A 22,256-nucleotide genomic window follows, 5' to 3' on the forward strand; every position below is an offset into this window, starting at 1 on the left:
CATTCACTGGTCATCACTTGTACATACATCAAAATACAGCAAATTAGGTTTTTCAGCCACCTGATAACAGCTTCTATATTTTTTCTTGTCTTTTCTAATATGATAGAATATTATACTTTTGGACAGGAGTTTTCCCAGAAAGACAAGATAAAGTATAAGAACAAGTTAAGAGACAAAAGGTCTTCCTTCAGATTTTTATTACTGCATTAAACAAAATGTAAAAAAAACGAACAGGCATTTCATAAGTAATGCAGACACAACTAACTATAAAACTTTTAAAAATTGAAAAATGTCCATCATACTTTCACATAGCCCAGTGTGACCTATTAAAACTGCTTGTTTCATTCCAGCAACAGTTGGTTTATTTTCATATATAACAAAGGAAAACATTAATTCCTCACATCTGAACAGCTGGAAGCAGCAAGTGTTTCACATTTGTGTGCTGAAAAATGACTAATTGATCGATTATCAAAATAATTGATTCATTTTCTGTTAAAACAATTCACAGATCCACACTAAGAGCAATGATATGATTCCAATGCACAACTCTGGGACTCGTGTGGCACAGATTTGTCCTTTTCATGCTAATACAGTATTAGACCTGAATCACAGAGGGTTAAATAAAGATCATTGGCATCTCTATAAGGAACAGTGTAGGTAAATGGACGACAACGTGCTTGGTGTGATGCAAGCTGGACACATCTGTTGCACATCATATCCCCTCGTTTCCTGTCTGCCTCTGTATTATCAACTATCCTTTGAAAACAAACAATAATGTACACTGAACAAAAATATAAATGCAACCCTTTTGTTTTTGCTCCCATTTTTCATCAGTTGAAATTCTAGATCTAAGACTTTTCCTAAGCAAAGGATCTCTCTCTTAAATTTTGTTCACAAATGTGTATAAATCCATGTCAGTGAGCACTTCTCCTTTGCCAAGATAATCCGTCCACCTGACAGGTGTGCTTTGGCTGGTCACAATAGAAGGCCATCTTGAAATATGCAGTTTTAATTAGACATTTATTAAGCACTGAACTGTAGATTTCTCAAGAATCGGGGATACAGATGTGCAATTTTTGGGGGAAAGTGTCACGGATCAAAAACGAGTCAGTATCTGGTATGAATAACTTCTGTATTTTGTTCATGCAGGAGATGAAGAGAGGCTGCCTAACAACAAATCCAAACGGACACTCCACTGATATTAAGCAGAATACTATCGTCTACAAAATATAGAAGATATAGAAAACATCTTTGATGCAGGTAACACTTTCTTAAAGCAGAGCTTTTCTATTGGAATCAGGCACAAATAATGGTGACTGACGCCTCCCTACTTTTGACTGAGCCCCTTTGACTTTTCAACCAATGTTAAACACAATCACTTCAGACGGTCTGACCCCTCAGGGCCCCTGGGCCTGTACCTAGTAGGCCAGTCAGCATCAATGGATGCTTTTTCTATCTCTCAGTGTCTGCATGTTCCCATGAAGATCTTCATGTCTCCGTCTTCAGCCAGTAAACTTGTGTGAAAGGCCTTTTTAAAGTTCTCAGTGAAAGTCAGATCATTCTCCATCCTGACCTTGTTGGCCCAGATCACAGTCGTTCCTGGTCGGCAGAAATGCTTCATGGTGGCCAGGAGCTCGTCTAAGAAGTCGTGATGGTAGACCACATCAGCTGCCAGAATGTAGTCGTACCGGTAAATGGATGTAGGGTGGGTGCGCTCCAGGTCGTAGCCCCAGGATAGAACTTCCACCTCGGGTGTGTGTCTGCAATGCTTCCGGGTGTTCCTCATCACATTGGCCCTGAGGTTACTCAACACCTCCGGTAAGTCTGTGGACGTGACTGAAGCTCCTGAGGATGCAGAAACATGATGCGTGTCACTATCATCACTACAATAACAGGAAATGACTACACTGGCGTTTGTTGTGTGGTGACGCAGCTGTTGGCAGAGACAGTTAGTTGTTGTGGTTTTAGTGGGAAACTTCTCCAAATACATCCAATGCAATGCTTTTCACTGGAAGAGACAGACACTTTCATATTGTTGTTTTCATTGTGGCCTGTAATAAAGCCATAATGCTGTGCCTTGGCCATTTGTGTCTCCGCTTGTAACTTCATTACCACATGAGAATGAGAAAAGCCTAAAGGCAACTAAAAGATTACTGTAACACAATACCTATGTCATCAGTGTTTCAAGTCTGGTAAATGAATTGAGCAATATAGCTTCATGAAAGAAGATTGCACTGTACACGCTTTGGAAAACTGGTGGAAATAATGTGAAGAATCTATTATCACTAAGTGTGCTTAGGAATTTATCAATTGTACCTTGGTTGTACACAATTTCTGTGACACACAGCAAGGTAAAGCAATAGTTCAAATACACTGGTTCATGCTATATAGTGCAAGTTAACTGCAGCTTGTTTTTACAGTATGTGCACATATACTAGCTCTAGTTTTAAGATGAGATAAAACGAGCATTTACTGATCCCAGAGAGGAATTTCAGCTATTTCTGCAGCAAAAGGACAGAAATAAGTAGAAAAATAAAAACTAATAAGTTTATGAAATGAAAATAAGAATAGATATAATAGAAACAATTCAACTATTGCTGAACTATTGAAGAGCAATTAAATCCCACAGCGAGCAACACACATGCAGTACCCATGACAACGAAAAACAATACTGCCTCAAGTGGAGTGACATAGTGATGTGTTCAGTAACAGCAAGAGTAAAGTGATACCATTTACTGTATCAGCATACACCTGTGTGTATTAGTTATATTAATGCAATTTAATCTATAATGTAATAAAACAGCGTAACATATGAACATGATATAGTATAATATGATACAGTATGTATCATTACATACTGTAAAATATGTACATGTAGATATAGTATGTAATAGAAAATATAAGCTGAAATAATGTAGTAAGATAACCTGATATAGAGTATAGTACAGAATATAAAGTTTAATATACTATGAAAATAAAAAATTAATAGTAGATATCGTAGTATATTATATAATAGAATATAATAAAAGATTAATTCTGAGTTGACATTCTTTGCGTTGCGTTTGTGTTTACAGTCATGAGGACTTTAGTGACGGCTCACCAAGCAGACTGGCCACGATGGTTACCAGTCCTGTTCCTGCTCCCAGCTCCAGCACCTCCTTCCCCTGCAGGTTCACCTCATCCCTGTTGTTGTCCAGGAAAGAGCAGAGAGCCAAGGCCTGCGTGAAAAACAATGAAATGAATAACACAATGGAGGTAAGATGTTAAGATAAATGTAGCATTTTCTCCTTTTATGAGAAATACTCACCGCTGGCCACATCACTGCTCCATAGGAGTCTATGGATTCATAAATGACAATGTCCTGCCCCACATAATGGTAGACATCTTTGCCAAAGGTGCTCTGGATGCTGGAAACCCAGGCTGGTACTCGGTCCTGCTGTACAGCTTTCTGCATCAGTGACATGTGCCCTTTAAAACAGAAGTAAGTTTCCACTCAAAATCAAACACAATAAAGACAAAAATATAGATTTACAGTGAACAAACATCAACGCAACGATGATGTGGTGCAATAAAAAGATGAACATCAGAACTTTGACAGGCACAGAACATAATATTATTTTGTATGCGAACCAAATAACCTCGCTGCCATGGAAAAAGTGAGTCTCTGCCTCTTGTCCTATTAAAGTCAGACACTCTACACCAGTGGGCAAAGTACATCAGCCCTTTGGTTTCACTGAGGATTGGTAATGTTTTTGGCCTCACCGCATTTTGGCTTCATCAGATTTTGGCCTCACCATTAAGTGTCTCACATCTCACATCTCACATGTTTTTTCTCCTGCCATTGACCTTGTCAGACGCATTAAAGTCCTAAAATAGTTTTTTTCACTTAAGTAAAAGCTGCCAGAAAGCGGTGGGAGAAGATTCCAGGTCCTTTGGTAAAGGTAGCAATAGCAAACTGTGAAAATACTTCACGGTACAGAAAAGTCCTGCATTCAAAACCATTATGAGGAAATTTTACTTAAAGTATAAAAAAACAACTCGTTATGCAGAGAAGTGCTCCCAGTCAGTGTTTATATGTTGGATTCATATCATTAATTTGTATGTTGCATGAGTACTTTTACTTTTGGTACTTTAAGTATATTTTGATGCTGTTACTTTTGTACCATTTGCAGGACTTGTACTTGAAACAGAGTATTTCTACACTGTGGAATAGAAACCTTTGATATTTTCGACTGGATCAAAGTGGTGCATCGACAGTTCGACAGACATTGTAAACAGTTCTTCATTAAAATGACTTTCTACTGAAGAAGAAGTCCCTGGTGTTTGATGTGGCGGCAGATATCTCAAAACCTGAGCGAACAAAAGGAAATCTCTCTTCATCTCTTCTTGGTGAGGTGCAAGTGAGAAAATGTTTTATCTTTTTGTGATGTTGCTTCGAACACAAGGTAATGGGGTTTGTGATAAGCAGACTCGTGCGATACGTTTTGGTAGACAAATGTGCATTTCCACAGATCATGTAGATGACTCACCTGTAGTCTCTACATCACTGGCTGTGGTGTTGCAATTTGAATCATTGTTCTCTGGTTTATTCCTCTCATCCTCTTTATATTCATCATCTTTAAGGACCATTGTCGCCTCCATCTCTTCCTCTTCCTCACACTCATGCTCATGTTTTTCTTCCTCATCATCTCCTCTCTCTGCCTCTAACATGTGAGGCTCCTCTGTTACATCATCATTGTTTTCTTTACCTTCACTTTTTTGTTTATTGACACAGTGAACCTCATCCTCGTTGTGTTTTTCCTCTACAGGCTTCTCTTTGTTATTCTCATCTTCATCTTCCTGTTTCTCTCTCAGCAGATCTTGGATTTCATCACCTTCTCCCTCTTCTTCTCTACACGTTGCCATGAAGATCTTCATGTCTCCGTCTTCAGCCAGTAAACTTGTGTGAAAGGCCTTTTTAAAGTTCTCAGTGAAAGTCAGATCATTCTCCATCCTGACCTTGTTGGCCCAGATCACAGCCGTTCCTGGTCGGCAGAAATGCTTCATGGTGGCCAGGAGCTCGTCTAAGAAGTCGTGATGGTAGACCACATCAGCTGCCAGAATGTAGTCGTACCGGTAGACGGATGTAGGGTAGGTGTGCTCCAGGTCGTAGCCCCAGGACAGAGCCGCCACCTGGGGAGTGTGTCTGCATCGGCCAGTGGTGTTCCTGCTCAGGTTGACTCTCAGGTTGCTCAGGACCTCTGGAAGGTCTGAAGCTGTCACCCATGCACCTGAGGACAGGAACAAAAAATGGATTGACGGATTATGAGACAGTGGCCTTCTGAGCACAGATATGTAAAAGGCCCCCCACCCCTCTGACTGTATCTAGGAGCACGACATCCAAACTAAAAGTTGTTTTGTGTATTTGTAAGCAATTCACTTAGTTTTTATTTGTGGTGGTTTTGTGTCTCTGTGTATATCACTGTGCATGTCATGATGGTCAATTTGCGTCTCCTTTTGTGTTTATTTGGGCTCTTTGTAGTTGTTTTGCATCCCTTTGCAGTCATTTCGTGTCTCCTTACTGTCATTTCATCTCATAGTCCTTTTGTTCCTCTCTGTAGCAATTTTGTGTGTGGCTTCGTAGTCTTTTGCATCTCTTTTTATTCATTCTGTCTCTTCGAAGTAATTTTTTGTCTCATTATGGTTCAATTTTGTGTCTCATTGTGGTAAATTTGTTTCTCTTTATAGTCATTTTCAGTCATCACTTTGTATTCAGTGTGCATCTCTTTGTTATCTTTTCATTGATTTTGACAGTTTAACAGTCGCTGCATAGAGAGGCTCTGGCCCGGTGGCTGCCTGAACCCTTCAGCCCTTGGGCCTCTGCCTGGTCGGTCTGTCCAGTAATCCGTTCATGTGTCTCTGAGAACAGGTTCATGGTGCTCTCCTCTTACATACCCAGGAGCGCCGCTACAACAGACACAAGGCCAGTTCCTGCTCCGATCTCCAGCACCGCTTTGTCCACGAGATTCAACTGCTCACGGTTAGTGTCAAGGTAGTTGCAGAGAGCCAAAGCCTGAGGACAGTCAACATTAACACGTCAATATAATATCAATATTCAACACTGTGACATTTAGTCAGTGCTTTCTTTAAGTTTTGTAATGTGTCAGTTGATTTCAGAATCAGAGTGTAGAGAATAGAGAGTATGGACAGGTATAATGGGACACACAGGTTTATGGCAAATACATGAACATAAGTTTCCAAAGCTGAAAAACACTGCTACTCACCGCTGGCCATATCATGCCTCCATACGAGTCCAGAGCCTCCTCGATGATGATCTTGTGCCCAACATAATGATACACCTCTTTATCTGTTTTGTAGTAGAAACATGGAGCCCAGGGCGGTTTTTGTTGCCTTTGAACAGCTGATTCCTCGGTTTGTGAATCATCTGAAAGATTTTTTTAAAAAAGCCTGCTCTCACATCTGTGGGGTCTGACTCACAAAGTGTAACACTGAGTGTTTCATCTTACATTTTTCCTTCTCTTTATCTTCTTCATCTCCACCTTCCTCCTCCTCCTCTACTTCTTCTTCTCCCCCCTCTCCGCTTCTCATACAGTTGGTTTCCTCCACAGAGTGACTGGACAGAGTATCCATATAAAATGCTCTGTAGACTTGGACAAACTGACATTATCAGTTATGCAAGAAAGAAGTAGAGAATACATCTAGTGCATTTGAAATTGAGCTTCATTAGACATTTTTTTCATGTAATATGTGCTTCTTTTTTCTTTATTAACTTACCTATGTTTCTAATTTCTCTCCATAATTTAACTGTTGATAGACAAGTCTGGGAGAATACAGCCCTTCAATGTGACATTTTTAAGCAGAGCACAGTAGATATGAAAAAACTCACTTTAAATTTTTTTTAAAGATTATTTTTAGTCAGAGAACATGGGAGACACTTTCCCAAATCCTAACATACAATCCAAATTTCTGTTAAAAAAAAAACAAAAGTAATTCCCCCATAACTTTTACAAATATAGTGAAAAACCTCAAGTCAGCCACCCTACCTGTGACCTTTGACCTGCTGCTGCTTTATTTTCCAGTGCAAGATCTCTGGAGCAATACGACTGCATCCGGAGACCTCTGAGTGCGAGATTTTAGAGACTCAGCATCCTGCTGGACCCACCCATCATCATCACAAGGGCATAGGGGTATTTTTAGAGCCATGCCCATGAGAAATCAACACAAGAGGGATAGAAGCACACGTAGATTCAAACACACACATACACAGACACACACACACACACACACACACACACACACACACACAACAATAACAGAGATGAGTCAGAGAGAAAACCAAAAGCAGTGAGAATGGCAGGAATGCCATGAGACCAACAGCCATGGATTTCCGCTGAAGCCTCCACGGTCTGCAACCTCACACTGGATACAGCCTGATATGGATATAATATGAAGGAATACCTGTAAAACCTGGCTTCTACACTAACTACCGACTGATTTCCAGCTACAATGACCAAACACAATTTTTATGATTTGGATACAGTTGTGGGCTCCACTCAGCCAGATACTGCACATTACACTGGGAATGCATCAGTTTCACTTAGTAGTCTACAAATAGTCACAGAGACACACAGGAGGGATAAGCTCTCTTGAAAACCAGGCCAATGCATGATTTGTATTTGGCTTGATAGCATCTTGGCAGGCAGCCGTTAGGTGTTTGTGCTGCCACCAAAACCTAAAAGCCTCATAAACTGATTTCAATTTCTGTTAAGTTTGTGTCTCTTCTTCTGCAATGCTTTTATCAGCTTTTTTTTTCATCAAGCCAAGAGTCTATTTAAAAAAGGTAATCTGGAACTTTCCTGTGTTGTATGCTTTTCCTGCAATGGCTTCAAGTGCTTCACCAGAGATGGGAAGTAACAGGATCAGGCTGGCATGCAACCCCTATGTACCAACCCCCCGTACAGAAGAAGGGGGCTCCTGTAATATAAAACTCAATTAGATTTCCATTGGTTATATTTTGACAGCGCTTCACCAAGAGGTATCACCCAGTTTTGGTTTAGTCAAAATAAATCCTCTCCCATCTCAAAACCTGAACTGCATCCAGGACCCGCGGGTGCTTTGACACGTTAATGAGGAGTGGGAGAGAGGACACAGTGGTGAGGTCATTGCCCAGCTGTGTTGTAGATGTGGAACAGCCTTATTTGGTTTTTCAGCTTGATGACAGGGAGCGTTTTAGCTCTGTCTCTCAAAAGGATGTGAAAGGATGTTTGTCAAAGAGGCTGTGAAAACAGTCATGAGGTTAATGGATATCTGTACAGGTCTGCGGCGGGCAGTTTTCAGCTGTTGTGTGGTTGTTTGTTTTGACAATGACTCATGGTGTTTCACTGCCACTGGCTTTAAAGAACCTCTCTGTTCCTCTCTAATCCGCCTTTTCACCACTCCTCTCTTCCTGCAGCCAAACAACACACATCATCACATGGTGGGCAAAAAGACAAGGAATCACAAGACTGAAGATGCCCCTTAAAATGTTGGAGGATTTAAAATCATATATTAGATATCAGATTTAATGGGTCACATTAATTGCAAGTGGCTCTAACTTGACTCATTCCAAGATATTCATGCAAACTGGTGAGTTTCCAAAACACAGAAAAATTGTGCGACATGTTGGTGTTCATGTTACTGAAGCAGCACATACTGCCCTACATGGACGTGATCTTAAATTTGACCTCCTTAAAAGTGTTTTACTGGTGATGTTACCCAAGGACGTCTTATAGAGGTGTTAACATAAAAAAAAGAGCAATATAAACCTTTTAAACAATTTTTTGTAGTTTTATATTCACTGAGTTTGTTAGATTCGCTGAATACATTTGGTTAAAGGAAGACGGTGTTTAAGGTGATATAGTTATAGAATATATAGTTTTCCTGCTGTATATTATATTATGAAAAGGGATAAATCCCGACATGGTCCACGTGAAGTCAGGAGAGGTTGTTCTTCACTAATGTGACGCTGTGACATCATTTGTAGCACAGGTGTCGTTGGTTAAGGTGAATGCCTTGATGATGAATCCAAAGCAGCCACTTATTAAACACCAATATGAAAAAGCCTTGAGTGTATCCAGACATATGGAGTTGACAGTTTATTAAAGAACACATAAATGAAATGCAAAGCAATAAATGGAGGCTGTCATGTTGTTAAATGGTATTTTATTATATTGAAATGTGTCTAATAGACAAAAATAAATACACCAATAAATACCTTAAATAATGTAATACAATGCGTAAAAATATGATATTTTGACACGTCGAACTATGAACAGCATGAGGTATCAATGTTTAAGACATTTATACGACACCCATGGAAACACTTGACATTACCGTTACAACACCAGACAGTTTCCAAATGTGACCTGATTCAGGAGTAACACTGAAACAATAAAGAGTTCTCTCTCAGGCAGCAGCCTCTCCCTGCTCTCTGGTCCTCCTGTCCTTCCTCCAGGCTCGGTACAGTTTGATACTCAGGCTGGGGAGGTCGTACAGCTCCTCCAGGTGGAAGCGCTGCCGGAAGCGATCCACAAAGCTGTTCTCTGGGTCCAGGCGGAAACGCATAGCCCAGAGGATCTGTGTGTTTTCCTGGCACAGGTGGTCAAAGGTATCCATCAGCTCCTCCAGGTACGAGTGGGCGTACACCACGTCGGCTGCCAGGATGTAGTCGAAACAATGGGTGGCGCGTGGGAAACGCTGCTCCACCTCCTTACCCCAGATGAGCTCGGTGACCTGGAAACAGAGATTGTTTAGGGTGGATTTAATCAGTATTAAACCAACATATTCGACCTCCGAAAGTTTGTTTTTTTTAAAAAGAAAAAGTCGACTTTTGTTTCACTGGAAATATCACGGAATGACAGAGTAGATTTGGTCCTTAACCCAAATATACACCAAGACAAACAACTAAAACGAAACAAAGCGTAACATCTTGCTGATGGTTGTTTTGTCACCAGTACCTTGGCTGGATTTTTGAATGTATCTGAATATATTTCATACATTTATCAACCCTACAGTATGAAATATAAATATAAACACCTACCAGAGGGATGTACTTGCATCTGCCCTTGGTGTTGCGCATAACATTGTACTGGAGGTTCCCCAACACATCTGGTAGGTCAGTGGAGGTCACCTTAGCACCTGAAGAGAGACAGTGCAGCTGAGTGTTAAAGGCAATGACTTAAGTCAATTAAGTCAGAGGGACTGAAAATCAATACGTCTCCCAAAGATGATCACTGGATTGTTTAGTTTGCGTACCTAACAGGCTGGATACAATGGTGACGAGTCCGGTCCCAGCTCCCAGTTCAATCACATTTTTGTCTGTCAGGTTGTATTTGTCCCGGTTGGTCTCTAAGAAATGACACAACACCATCGCCTGTTGGGAGAGACACAAGTTTACAGTTCACTGGCAGTTTCATCCCGAAGAGGCCATGCAGCAGCTAAATGTTGGGATGAGTGTGTAAGCTTGGGCGCACCGAGGGCCACAGTACAGCTCCGTACAGGTCTGTGGACTCTTTGATGCGGATCTCCAGGTCAGAAAAGCTGTATCCCTCCCAGGCCTCCGGGCCAATGACAGTGGGGAGGGAACGCCGAGCCATTATAGCGTTGGCTAGCTCTGCATCCACAGGAGAGACGGGCATGGAATTATAAAAATAAAACATTTTTATACAGTGTTTCTCAAACCAAAGTTTACAAAGTGTGATATTGTAAATGCAAAACTGACCCAAGACAGACTAATGGACTTTGCTCACAGCAGATGCCAATAGCAGCAGCACAGGTTACAGGTATTCCAGCTCACTGACATTATTTACTGATACACCTGATGGTATGTAGCTGTAATTAATGTTATTAGTTGCACTTGAGCTGAACACACTGCTGATTTGTTTTTCATCTTAAAACGACTCGTCTGTGTACCTGCCTTGTTACTTGTGATTTATAGAAGTTGCTATAGTTGCACATTAAGTTGCACATTAAAACTGTATTTGCAAAGGGAAACTGTTGATGCTGCTTGATTAGAAGATGCAATAACTCCTATGAAACATTTTTCATAGTGAGGGCTGTGGATTATTAATATTAACAGGGAGTTTTTTTTTTATCTGGAAAGACATGCTTTATTTTTTTTAATGCAATTTTTCACTGTGAACCAAAACCTAATTCTCCTCCATTGTAGAGGACTGGAAGCAAAAATCTTCATAGATGGGGTAATTAAGTTTAACAATCCTACCAGCTACAGTCTCAAAATGACTTTGATCATGACATAATCGATAACATGGTTTTCTTTCATATCATATTGCCAGTAACATTTAATTCTCCGATCTATAAATAAATCACATTTAGGCTCATAATGCCTATCTGATCCTGTTGTGTTTGTCTGTAACATCATGCCAGTGTGTCAGGCACCAGCTATGTGTCAGTGCTCAGGGCTACTCAGAGGGTCTGACACACAACTTCAGTTATGCAACAGTGGTTTAGAGAGAAGGTCAGGGGAGCCCACAGAGCAACAATGCAAAGGTTGAGTGAGGTCCAGGAGTTCAATTTATAGCTTTTGTGTGTGTATAAATATCTCTGTTATTTTTATCAATAACAAGCAGAGACACAGTTGTTTACAGGGAATAAATATTTCAACACATGTCTTGCAAGCTCTGACATTAGATTTATACTCAGCTGGTTTATGGGATTCAACTTTTACTATGCCGGCATAAAACCTCTTGCAAGTTTCAAAAAGAACATGTTTGCTTCAAATTTTGACCTTGACGCAACTTCCAGCACTAATTAATGCCACTGAAATAACAAAGAAAAATCTTTTCTTTTCCTGTTGTATATGACTCCAAACTCTCACCTTCTTGTTTAGTTTTGGAGTCCTCCATGGTTTTGGGCTGCTGAGTCTCCATGTCTGAAGGAGTCCAAGCAGGAGGAGGGCAACGATGCCCAAAACAGAAAAAACCTTTAGCAGCCAACTGCTGTTCTTGGTTTGTGATCCCAGATGAAGTCCTTTGGATTTAAGTCGGTCTGGATCCAGATATCTAGCAGGCCTTTAACCTTCTATGGTTTTAAGTTCCCCACAAATACAGTGTTTCCTAACTTCTTGCTCAACCCCTCCACATATCTCTCTCTCCCTGGGCAATGCTTCACCCCCCTCTCTCATGCTGTAAAACTGACTGACAGCAGCACCTGCCCCACCAGGCCGGAGAGGGAAAGGAGTAATATGATTATAATTAAGAAAGACGAAAAAAAAAACTAACACATTTAACTAACAAATTAAAGCAGAACCTAATGCAGATATAACTGATTTTTTTCATATGAGTAAAAGTGTATACACGTGTGTGTTCAGGGCAGGAGTGCAGGAGTGTATGCAGTAAGTAGAGGGCAGCTGAAATACAGCCTGGCAGAAATGTAAGGGATGTGTGGCACCTGTCTCATTCTCACTGTGAACACCTCGGCACAACAAATGACAAGTTTGAGCCAAACTGACGTCTACTGTGGAAATACTTTATGCAATATATTGTTATCCCCTCACAAATGTACCACTAATAAATAGTTTACAAAATACATATTCTATAACACAGACAAAACTTAATTCATACTTGTTAATGACATGATGCATTTTCACATTTCCATTGTAAATGTCAAACATAATATGACCGACATTATTTAGGAGTGTGTGACGTGTTCTGCGATTAATATTTAATAACAATTGCAAAGACTTTTTTTTCACTATTTCTTCCCTCTTCCCTTTCCTCTCCCTCTTGTGCTTTTCCCTCTGTGGCCTCGTCGGCTGCCTTCAAAGACAGATCGGGCTGTAACCATAGCGACTTCACAGCCACCATCGCTGTCCTCGCCGGAGCTGCTGCTGCCCCTGACCCTTTGAGGTAGACTCTTAGTAGACTGAGGGACGACCTTCACTGAGAGGGAGTCCTGGCTGGTGCTGCTCACATCCTTGAGAGGTGTAGGCGAAGATTCACCAATCACCTCCGACCCCAGAAACCCTCCTCCTGCCACAGGATTCTCCTCCTCTTTCCCCCCTTCTCCTTTCTTTGCATTCTTGTTTGCCGCCTTCCCTTTCTTGGGTTTGACTGGGGAAGGCTTTTCCTCCTCACTGTCCTCCTCCCCTCCGTCTCTCTCCTTTCTCTTCAGGCAGGTGACTGCTCGGCGGAGTCGCTGGCTGCGGATCGCCTGCTTTTCCTGTTGCTCCATGCGGAAGAATGAGTCGATCCGCAGCTGAGTCTGAAACCAAACAGTGAGAGATAGAATTAAGATGTAAGATGACATAGTGGTTTTATTTCTGTCCATCCTGACTCTTTCAAATTTACACAGTAAAACTGGAGACATTCAAGAGACAGGGATACTGAGACAGTGGACTGAGAATGTGACTTTGTTAGAGCAGCGGCTCTCTACCTTTTTTGTCTTATGAGCTCAGGTATCCATTCACTGGCACCAATGATCATGTTTCAATTATATTCCTACAAATGGATTATAGTGAGGTTTTTTTTCTTTCTTCCATTTACTGCCCTGAGATCTCTCTCTGTTACCTGCTGGGCGTTGAGCTGCTTGATCACAGGCTGAAGAGTCTCCTCCGTCTTCCGACTGCTCCAGCCGAAACGACTCAGACAGAACGTGAGAGATTGGCTCAGGAAAATTCACACGTTCATAAACACACGCACACAAACACTGATCCGGTAACAAAGGGAGAAAGGATATTCTTTGATCATGTCGAGTTGTGGGCGTCCCCAGCAGAAGGAGCTGTCTGACTGGTCCACAGCCGGTTCCAGGTAAGCCTGAGCCACCACAGGGTTGGGGAAACCAGGCTGCAGTTTTAGGTCCCTCAGTTTTTTCTTCACCTTCGTGTCCCGAGGATCACCCATGAGACGCTTTTTTTCCTGAGCCTCTGACCACCATTTACTAGAAGGAAGAAACAATAACCAGACACACACAAATGTACACACATATTTTGTCAAAACTTGTAACTGTAAAGTCCAAAACACATATGTTTTGGGATATAATACATTTACATTAAATATTTAAGTCATGGAAGGGAAGTAATGTATATCTTTTTAAAATTACAGAAATAATCAAGCTGTAACCCCTTTATCAATGTAGAACTTGTTTTGAATTGTTAATAAATGATTCATAAATTAACTTTAACAATAAGTTTATATTACACATTTGTCATGTATTTGACAGAGTAGGGAGAGACTGGAGGGATTAAGTATGAAAGGTTTGGTAACACTTTACTTTAAGTCCCTCTATTCAGCACTTAGAAGCAATGAACAAATGTAATAATATAATAAAATTTAATTTAATTTAATAAAAAATAATATATTAACACACTATAAAGTAGTTGTAAGCAGATATAAGAACATTTTACTGTGTTTATTAACGTACAATACTGGTGAACAATTACAGCTTCTCCTATGAAAACATTTCATATTATTAAAACTGTATTTTACTATATTATTTGTACAGCATCCTCCACTTATTTGAGTTGCTGACAGACACATTAATAAACAGAATTATCTGCTTCCAACTTCCACCAAACCCTGGAACAAACACACCTAAACTGTGTTAGTGGCTCCAACCCTGGCCCTGGGAACTCATTCAGAATCTCCATGCCAGTCACATATCCGACCCCTGGCACACCCTCTGTGTAGTCACTTCCAAGCAGGTAAGCCAGATTTATCAGTTTAGTCCTGTCCAGACCTGAGAGAGAGAGAGAGAGAGAGAGAGAGAGAGAGAGAGAGAGAGAGAGAGAGAGAGAGAGAGAGAGAGAGAGAGAGAGAGAGAGAGAGAGAGAGAGAGAGAATGATTACAGATTGCCATAATCTGGAAAGGAAAGAAAGAGTGTGGTAGAGAGTAAAAGGGTAAAGGCTTGTGTACTCTGTGGTCAGTTTGCTGACAGCCCGTCACCAACTAACACCTGTTGTTGATATGTCCAATATTAGCTTATCAGATTCCTGATATGATGTGTTACCTTAGCACTATTTCAACACCCTACTCTCCCATTTCAGTAGAATAAAAACTGAATAAATATGTTCCTCTGGAGCAGCGTACAGTCAGCATATGTCAGTCTGCAGGTTTCAGAGACTCATAAAATGACATTATTTCATGCCATTTCGTGGTGTTTCTGCATTCAGCAGGATATTGAGTCGTTACTTGATTAAATCGATTTGATTGAAAGTAGGCTGTGATGTGCAAAAACTGAGAAAAGTCAGTAAAAAAAAACTTCATGGGGAGAGAAAATGGTAGGATTTAGATTTTTTCTATGTGTATTTTGCATCAAAATAGAGAAAGAGAGTCCACTTCATGGATCTTCCAACCTTATTGACGCCATTATGTGGTAACATGATAAATAGGACATTAATTGACTATATTTGAATACTTGTAAACACACACAGTTGATGGCGAGCACTGACCCAGTTGGTTCTGCAGGTCACTGTACTGGTAGTGTTCGACATATTTGTTCTGGCTGAAGAAATTTTTATACACATGTCGCCCTCCGAACAGCCACACATCTGAGTCGTCTGTGATGGTCCCATGAGTCTGGTCGGTGCGGTCGAGAGCTGCACACTGAGACTCGGCCTCCGTCGGCGCCACCAGGAACGGCACGCCAAACAGACGCAGCAGCTCCTGGTTTCACACAGGAAACAGTCACTTCCTGTACAAAGGCACTATATCCAAGGTGACAACTCTCAGCAAGCATCTTGTGGTTTGTGTGTTTTTCATATCATTTTAGAAGCCTAATTCTTTTAAAGCTTTCTTCTCATTTCTAGATGTCACTGATACTATTTGCCAAGATTTTAATACATTTTGGATTGTGATTTTAAAATCTGCAGCAGTAAATTCCTAAGTAGTTTTTCTTTTTGCAAGTTAATTCATTTAAAAATAATCCTTTCCCCTCAACAGACAGTGAGTAAATTCCTTCCTGAAAAATTCCTTCGCTCTTAGCAGCTCGTTATCAAAAACAAATCCCTGGTGACCGCTGGGGATTAATAAAGATCCGACACTTTGTTTCATATTAGTAGTGATTTTATGCAGGAGAAAACGCTGACAGCTTGTGATATTTAAAAGTGTGAGTGAGTTAACAGACACACACACACACACACACACAGCAAGTAATACTGAATGCACGTCATAGCTCTGGGAATTTTTGGCAGAGGCACCACAAAGAAATTTATCCCACAGTTGGTCTGACACCTGCTCTGGATTGTCATATGTGAGTCACAGTGACAGAGTGTATGTGTGAGTATTTACATGTTCTGCTTTAAATTTTATTCTTGTAATCACAATTTTTTTTATAGAAAGTTCATACGTCGGCTATTTTCCTAATTGTATCGTGTCTTTGGTTCACCTGGCTCTCCAGGTACATCTGTCCGGTGACTGTGTTCGCCATCCTCTCCTGCTGCTGTTTCTGCTCCCTCAGGTTGCTCTGCTCCACCTGTAGAGAGCTCTCCAGAGCCTCCAGCTCTTCCTGCAGCACGCACGCACGCACGCACGCACGCACGCACGCACGCACGCACACACACACACACACACACACACACACACACACACACAACCTTGGCATCAGCCCTGGCTCATATACATTATTCTGCTGACAGGTCTAAACTGCAGCTGACCAGTTCAAACATGTCATTCAAAACCTGTCTGCCTTTCTGCGCTGCCATGCTGCAGCCCCCTGAAACGTTACATGAAGTGTGTGTGTTAATAATGGACTCTTTCTCTTTTTGGGCTAGCTTCTATAAATGTAGTGAGACACTTAACTGACATAACAACAACAGCAAACCAATAATTCAGCAGGTTCATATTATCTTATTGCAGATATATTGATATTTTTGTGTATGTCAGCTGATAAATAACAAAGAACTGAAGTACGAGTATGTCAGAGATATGTTTAAGGTAATTTAGAAGTGATGGCATTACATAATTTGACCACCACCAGAAGACATGTTTATTTTTCAACTGCAAAATGTCCTTAGTAAAGTATATTTTATGCAGTTTGGGTGAAGTAAAATCAGACATTAAAGTCTGACTCTCAGATTTCTAAACAATACTGTACGGCTGCAACTAAAGATTATTTTCACTATCAAATAATCTGGAAATTATTTTCCGGATTAATTGATCAGTTGTTTGGTTTATAAAATGTATAAAAAAGCGAAAAATGCTGATCACAACTTTCCAAAGCCAGGGATTACATCTTAAAAAAAACTACCCAAAACCACAATAATTTCAGTTTATCATGACATAAGACAAAGAAAAGCAGCAATTTGAGAAGCTAATGTGCAGCCATTTAGCTAGGTTATCAAAAATAATTGCAGATAAATATTTTTTAAATCAATTAATGTGACAGAAATACTAACCATATCCAGGTGTTCCCATTCATTGACAGCCGGAGTTGAGCCAGACTCCGTCTCTGTCGCCTCCTTCAGCTCTTTCTCTTGGTTCTGTCCCTCTGTGGCGTCGTCTTCTTCTTCTTCCTCCTCTTCTTCTGATTTCAGATCAGCAGCTGGAGCCTCGTACAAACTTTCCTCTGTCCCATCCCCTTGGACCTCAGCTGGAGCTCCTTTCTCTCTTCTTATAATAAGTGAATCATCTGCATCCTCCTCTTTAAATTCTTCTTCTGAGACTTCGATGAAGCTCTCTGAGGAAACACATTGCACAGCACGTTTAATGACATCTACTTTTTAAGAAATGATGAATAAGTCTGATCTGACTGGCTTTTACCTCCTGACTCGCTCTCCTCACCGCCCTTTGACTTCACATCATCTCCATTCCTTTCGTCTAGAGCTTCGGTGGACTTCTTCCTCCTCTGCTCTAACACTACAGGGCGAATTTCAGTCTCAGCACTGAGAGGTGCGTTTTGACTGGAAGCAGCAGAACTCTGTGGAACCAGATCCCCTTTCTTTGTGATCCGTCTGTGTCCCGTTTCTCTTCTCTCCAGCTCTTCTTGTTTCTCTGTCCTCGTTCTACTTCCTATCCTTATATCCTCTGCCAACGCTCTTTTCTCTGTCTCCTCTTCTGACTGAATCTCTCTCGCGCGAGGTTGTTGCTGCACTGCGAGGTGAAGAGCTTTATTTCTCTGACCAATCACTTCCTCCATCTCATCTTCAGAACTACTAACAAGCAAACTATCTTCCACATGTACACTTTGGCCGGGTGAGTTCTCCTTAAAGTCTGACTTTTTATCATTAGGTAAAGACTTTGCATCATCAGGTCCGGTCTCTTCCTCTGAGCTGCTGATGACCACTTGTGGTGCAGGGCGATGAATATTCACCTGCAGTTTGGTGGATGAGCCATTGATTGGAGTCCTACGTCCAGCCGCACCGTCTTCCTCCTCAGCCAGAACTTGCTGTATTGCCAGCAGTGTACGTGGAGACACTCTACCATGCTTCTCATCCTGGTCCACCTTCTCCTCATCCGAGCTGTCGTTCATTGCAGCCTGGATTGCCTCGAGTGTACGAGGGGAGGGCGGTGATGCGTCTCCAGGAGCTGGTTTTGATGCTGAGGGTTTGGAGTCCTCTGAGGAGGGGCCCAGCACCTCCTCCTCCTCTTCCTCACAAACAGGACGCCACAGGGGCTGGGGTCTGTCCACTGCTCGTCTTTTGCAGCCTGACAGGGAGCTCCCAGACCAGGGTGCAGCTGCAGGTTCGCTCTCGGGGGCAGTCTTAGTCTTTGTGGAGCCTGAGCAAGAAAAGTGTAGTAGTGTGTTTAATATGATGCAGTCTCTTTTAACAAAGAAACCCTGTTAAAGGAGAACTCTACAAATCATGCAACCTTTACTCTACAACAACCGCTGTCTAATTCACACCATAAGAATATAAATTAATTTCCTACCTTCCAGACAACCCCTGGTTTCTATGGATTTAAACATGGCACCAAAGCTACAAATACAATTTAGAGGAGTAAAGTATTACACTGAACAGTTGCTGTACTACTTTATTGTACTGTGTAATAATACAGTTGTGAGCAGTGACTATGTAGGGAACTGTTTCTTTTCTTCCTGTGAAATACTTGAAGCTATCATGGTCCTGACATGACTGAGTACACGCATCAACGTAACTGCCTCACTTTTAATGAGGATATAGTGGGAATGGTCTTCTGAAACCAGTCGATGTGACTCTACGCTGCGATCCTGCTGGTCCCCGTCCTGTTGGTAGAGCTGTGGGGCGCCGCCGGCACTCCGCTGGCTCATCTCTTTCTGCACACTCTCCAGACGCTGGTTCAGATGGTTCCTATGCAGCAGGCCGGCCAACTGGTACTGGGAAAATTCTCCCGAAAGCTAAGAGGGAGTGAAGAGGTGTCCGTGATGAGAGGAGATGGGCGATTGTGCGTGAGTTTGAATGATGGGTGATCTTTACCTCTGGAGGTTTCTGGTACATGGTCCGGCGACGTTTCGAAAACTCTTTCATGTCTTTGAGTATCTCGTGTTTCATTTCAGGAGGCAGGCTGGCAAACTCCTCTGAGTTGATGTCCACTGAGTTGGGATCTTCATACAGTTCTCCCTGGAACACGGAGAGCAATCTGGCTTCAAATGTCAATTATCAACCAACATAAGAACATACTACAGTGATATGTGATGATTTCTTTTTTTTTTTTTTTTTTTTAAACGTGACTCTAAACACTTTCAAGATAATGACATGTACACAGTTATGTAACAATCGTTTGTAAGAAGATATGATGGACAAACAGAGGCCTTCGCTGTTGATTTCATTTCACTGTATCACTTTACTGTCACAGAGCCAGTGATATTAAAATACTATTAAAACAAAAATTCCACATAATATTTCATCTCTTAACATTAACATTATATTGATATATCCCCCTACTAAAACACAAAGCATTTCAAGATTATTATTTGGTGGTGATGCTAGATAATTTGATGCTCTAGTGTGTGACATAATTTCACCTGATAGATGTTATAACTGTCCATCTCCTCCGACTTTTTGTCTTGCTCCTCTTCTGAGCTGCAAGGTGAGGGGAACACATTGAAATGATGATAGTACCAGTATTACACGGGTAAAATAATATTAAATAAAGCAGTACATTTTGCTATGTGCCTGTCAATGATTAATGAAAATTAGTATTTCGTTATTTGTTAGCTCTGTTTATGTAAAGGAGGTCCTGAAAACAAAACTATATAAATAATTTAAAAAATTCACGTTATGACCATGCAGAGGGTGGCTGTAAAACTCTGGTGTGGACTGCACATATTCTCACTGAATTACTCTCCACTTTATCCATGATAACAGGTGAATAGTAACCTTTCCCAGGCATCTGATCTGCTTTCGTCCTTCTCCTCTGCAGGCGGCAGGGCTGGCAGAACATACATGTCGTCCACCTCATTTCTCGTCACGCTGGAGAGGCTGGGCAGAGGATCCTGACTGTGGCAGGGAAGAAACAAGAGGGATACTTCACACAAAACCACTGAGATTACAATGACTCTGCTAAGAGAGTAGACAGTTCATCTTGAATCTTGTAGTTTTTTTAAAGAGATGATCTATTTAGACAGTAGACAAGGAAAGAGGAGAAACACTTAAGATTTTAAGACTTTATTGGGAATTAGGGGAATTAACAGAATACAAAGTATATAAAAAAGGAGAGATATAATAACAGTATCTGGAAAGGCACGTGCTTAGAAATATACGAAAATAAAATAACAATGTAGACCAAGTGTCTTATGTTCATAAAAACACAAGAGAAAGCTTAAGCAGGCTTGGTTTCTACAATGAATGTTTGGTTGTCATGTGGTTCCAGAGACTGAGGACATAACCACTCAGCTCTTTCTGGACACTGATGTTGTATTTTTCTTTGCCATCCCTCCACCTTTACACTGCCACTGTCCCTCACCTGCGGTCTCCAAGTGCAGCTTTGATAGCTTGTCTCTTCAGGAATGTCTTGAGGAGTTTCTCATTGGTCTGTTTGGACTCTCGGGTCAACTCCTCCTTCCGCTGCCTCCTCAGAGCCTGCAGGAGAGCCACAGCCACAGCCACATGAAGTGATGGATGTAAATTACATCCCTTTGGTAGGAATGGCCTTTATCTGTTTGTTTAGAAAACATTTACACAAAATGTTTACGTGGTTCTCCAGCAGCCACTGGACCTACCAGAGTCTGCTTCTTCAGCAGAGGTGCGTCGCCGTCAAACACAAAGACTGGCCTGATGCGGAAGAAGAGCAGCTTACAGATGCGGTGGAAGAGAGTGAGGAGATGGGCGTTTTGGACACTGTTGCCATCACGGTCTCTCACCCCCTTCACAGCCTGGTTCAGCCATATGCTGATGTCTGGAAGTGTCTTGTTAAGGTTAATGTAATGGCTTAAAAGACGTCAGTTACATCAATACAAGAGACAACATACCATGGTGAAGATACTATTAGTTATTTAGTTTTTGTCTTATTACTCAGTTTCACCATGTGCGCTCCCTCCTGGGAGATGACCTAAGGACGACAACAAAATAATGTTCAAACAATTCCAATATTTTTTTTAATACTTCATTGCTGAGTTGGCTATATTAGTGAAAGTTATGATTAAACAAATTCTAGGCTTCATGTGGCAAACCTGCTAATATGCTTCTTCTTTTTTTTTTTTTACATAAATGTTTCAATACAGAATAATCAATGTTTTTTTTCGACAGCTGTCATGCAATGTGACCCGGTGTCTCCAAATCAATACCACAAATGATTTCTACATCGGCAAAATAGGACACCGCTTCATATTGGTGCATCTTCTATTTCATAAAATAATTTTTATAGAAAAGGTATGCCTTTCTTTCAATAGCTTTTATGTAATGTGACCCAGTGACTTCAAATCAGTACCAAAAATGTATCATAAACCTTTTCATATTGGGTTTTAGTGTTGATTATATTTTAAAAGTATATAATAGCTCCCATGTAATAGATCACCAGGTTGAGGATACCAACAGCAAGGATCTTTCCCTCCAGTGTCTCAGGGTTGATGGGTTTCCCTGTGCTCTCCAGCAGCCTCCACAGTCCGTGCACTCCCATGACAACTGTAACAAAGCTCACCCAAACTGTGAATGTCAAAACCTGAAACACACGACAAATAGTGAACTATGCTCGACTAAACTGAGCATTTTCTTGAATCTACTCCTAAACCACTGGAGCGTACCAGAGCGGCACTTTTCAACGTTTATGGTAACAGTATTTTTGTCCGTAAAGAAAATATTGACTACGCACAAAGGTTCCGAGTTATTCAAGTCGGCCCACATTCG

The 22,256-nt window shown here is 41.2% G+C and overlaps 3 protein-coding genes across 6 annotated transcripts; all 3 read right to left on the reverse strand.

The window, feature by feature from the left end:
- Window positions 1–180: 180 nt before the first annotated feature.
- On the reverse strand, window positions 181–7,223 carry LOC130167428 (uncharacterized). 4 transcript variants are annotated; one of them, XM_056373626.1, is made up of 8 exons: window positions 7,044–7,223; window positions 6,507–6,657; window positions 6,264–6,424; window positions 5,935–6,052; window positions 4,530–5,270; window positions 3,308–3,468; window positions 3,101–3,218; window positions 181–1,845 (listed from the first exon to the last, which is right to left on the reverse strand). In XM_056373626.1, exons 1-8 carry the CDS (start codon window positions 7,107–7,109, stop codon window positions 1,460–1,462), a joined length of 1,902 nt encoding a protein of 633 aa, XP_056229601.1. In that variant the 5' UTR covers window positions 7,110–7,223; the 3' UTR covers window positions 181–1,459. The 4 variants fall into 4 exon arrangements, with proteins under 4 accessions (XP_056229601.1, XP_056229609.1, XP_056229627.1 ...); XM_056373634.1 differs by having other exon boundaries at window positions 6,507–6,647; window positions 7,044–7,116; XM_056373652.1 differs by lacking the exon at window positions 7,044–7,223 and adding an exon at window positions 6,775–7,013 and having other exon boundaries at window positions 6,507–6,613.
- A 1,961-nt stretch (window positions 7,224–9,184) lies between these two features.
- On the reverse strand, window positions 9,185–12,145 carry mettl21e (methyltransferase like 21e). Its single transcript, XM_056381481.1, has 5 exons — window positions 11,876–12,145; window positions 10,512–10,651; window positions 10,294–10,411; window positions 10,079–10,176; window positions 9,185–9,771 (listed from the first exon to the last, which is right to left on the reverse strand). The coding sequence occupies exons 1-5, from the start codon at window positions 11,925–11,927 to the stop codon at window positions 9,445–9,447; spliced, it is 735 nt and encodes a 244-aa protein (XP_056237456.1). The 5' UTR covers window positions 11,928–12,145; the 3' UTR covers window positions 9,185–9,444.
- A 359-nt stretch (window positions 12,146–12,504) lies between these two features.
- Window positions 12,505–22,170, reverse strand: ercc5 (excision repair cross-complementation group 5). The gene is made up of 15 exons (XM_056381470.1): window positions 21,942–22,170; window positions 21,134–21,309; window positions 20,878–20,993; window positions 20,292–20,411; window positions 19,937–19,994; window positions 19,389–19,532; window positions 19,099–19,309; window positions 17,755–18,711; window positions 17,391–17,671; window positions 16,382–16,501; window positions 15,447–15,660; window positions 14,589–14,733; window positions 13,735–13,935; window positions 13,566–13,650; window positions 12,505–13,260 (listed from the first exon to the last, which is right to left on the reverse strand). The coding sequence occupies exons 1-15, from the start codon at window positions 22,027–22,029 to the stop codon at window positions 12,751–12,753; spliced, it is 3,426 nt and encodes a 1,141-aa protein (XP_056237445.1). The 5' UTR covers window positions 22,030–22,170; the 3' UTR covers window positions 12,505–12,750.
- Between the last annotated feature and the right edge of the window lie 86 nt (window positions 22,171–22,256).

The sequence above is a fragment of the Seriola aureovittata genome, chromosome 1 (assembly GCF_021018895.1).
Source record: "Seriola aureovittata isolate HTS-2021-v1 ecotype China chromosome 1, ASM2101889v1, whole genome shotgun sequence".
Classification (NCBI taxonomy): domain Eukaryota; kingdom Metazoa; phylum Chordata; class Actinopteri; order Carangiformes; family Carangidae; genus Seriola; species Seriola aureovittata.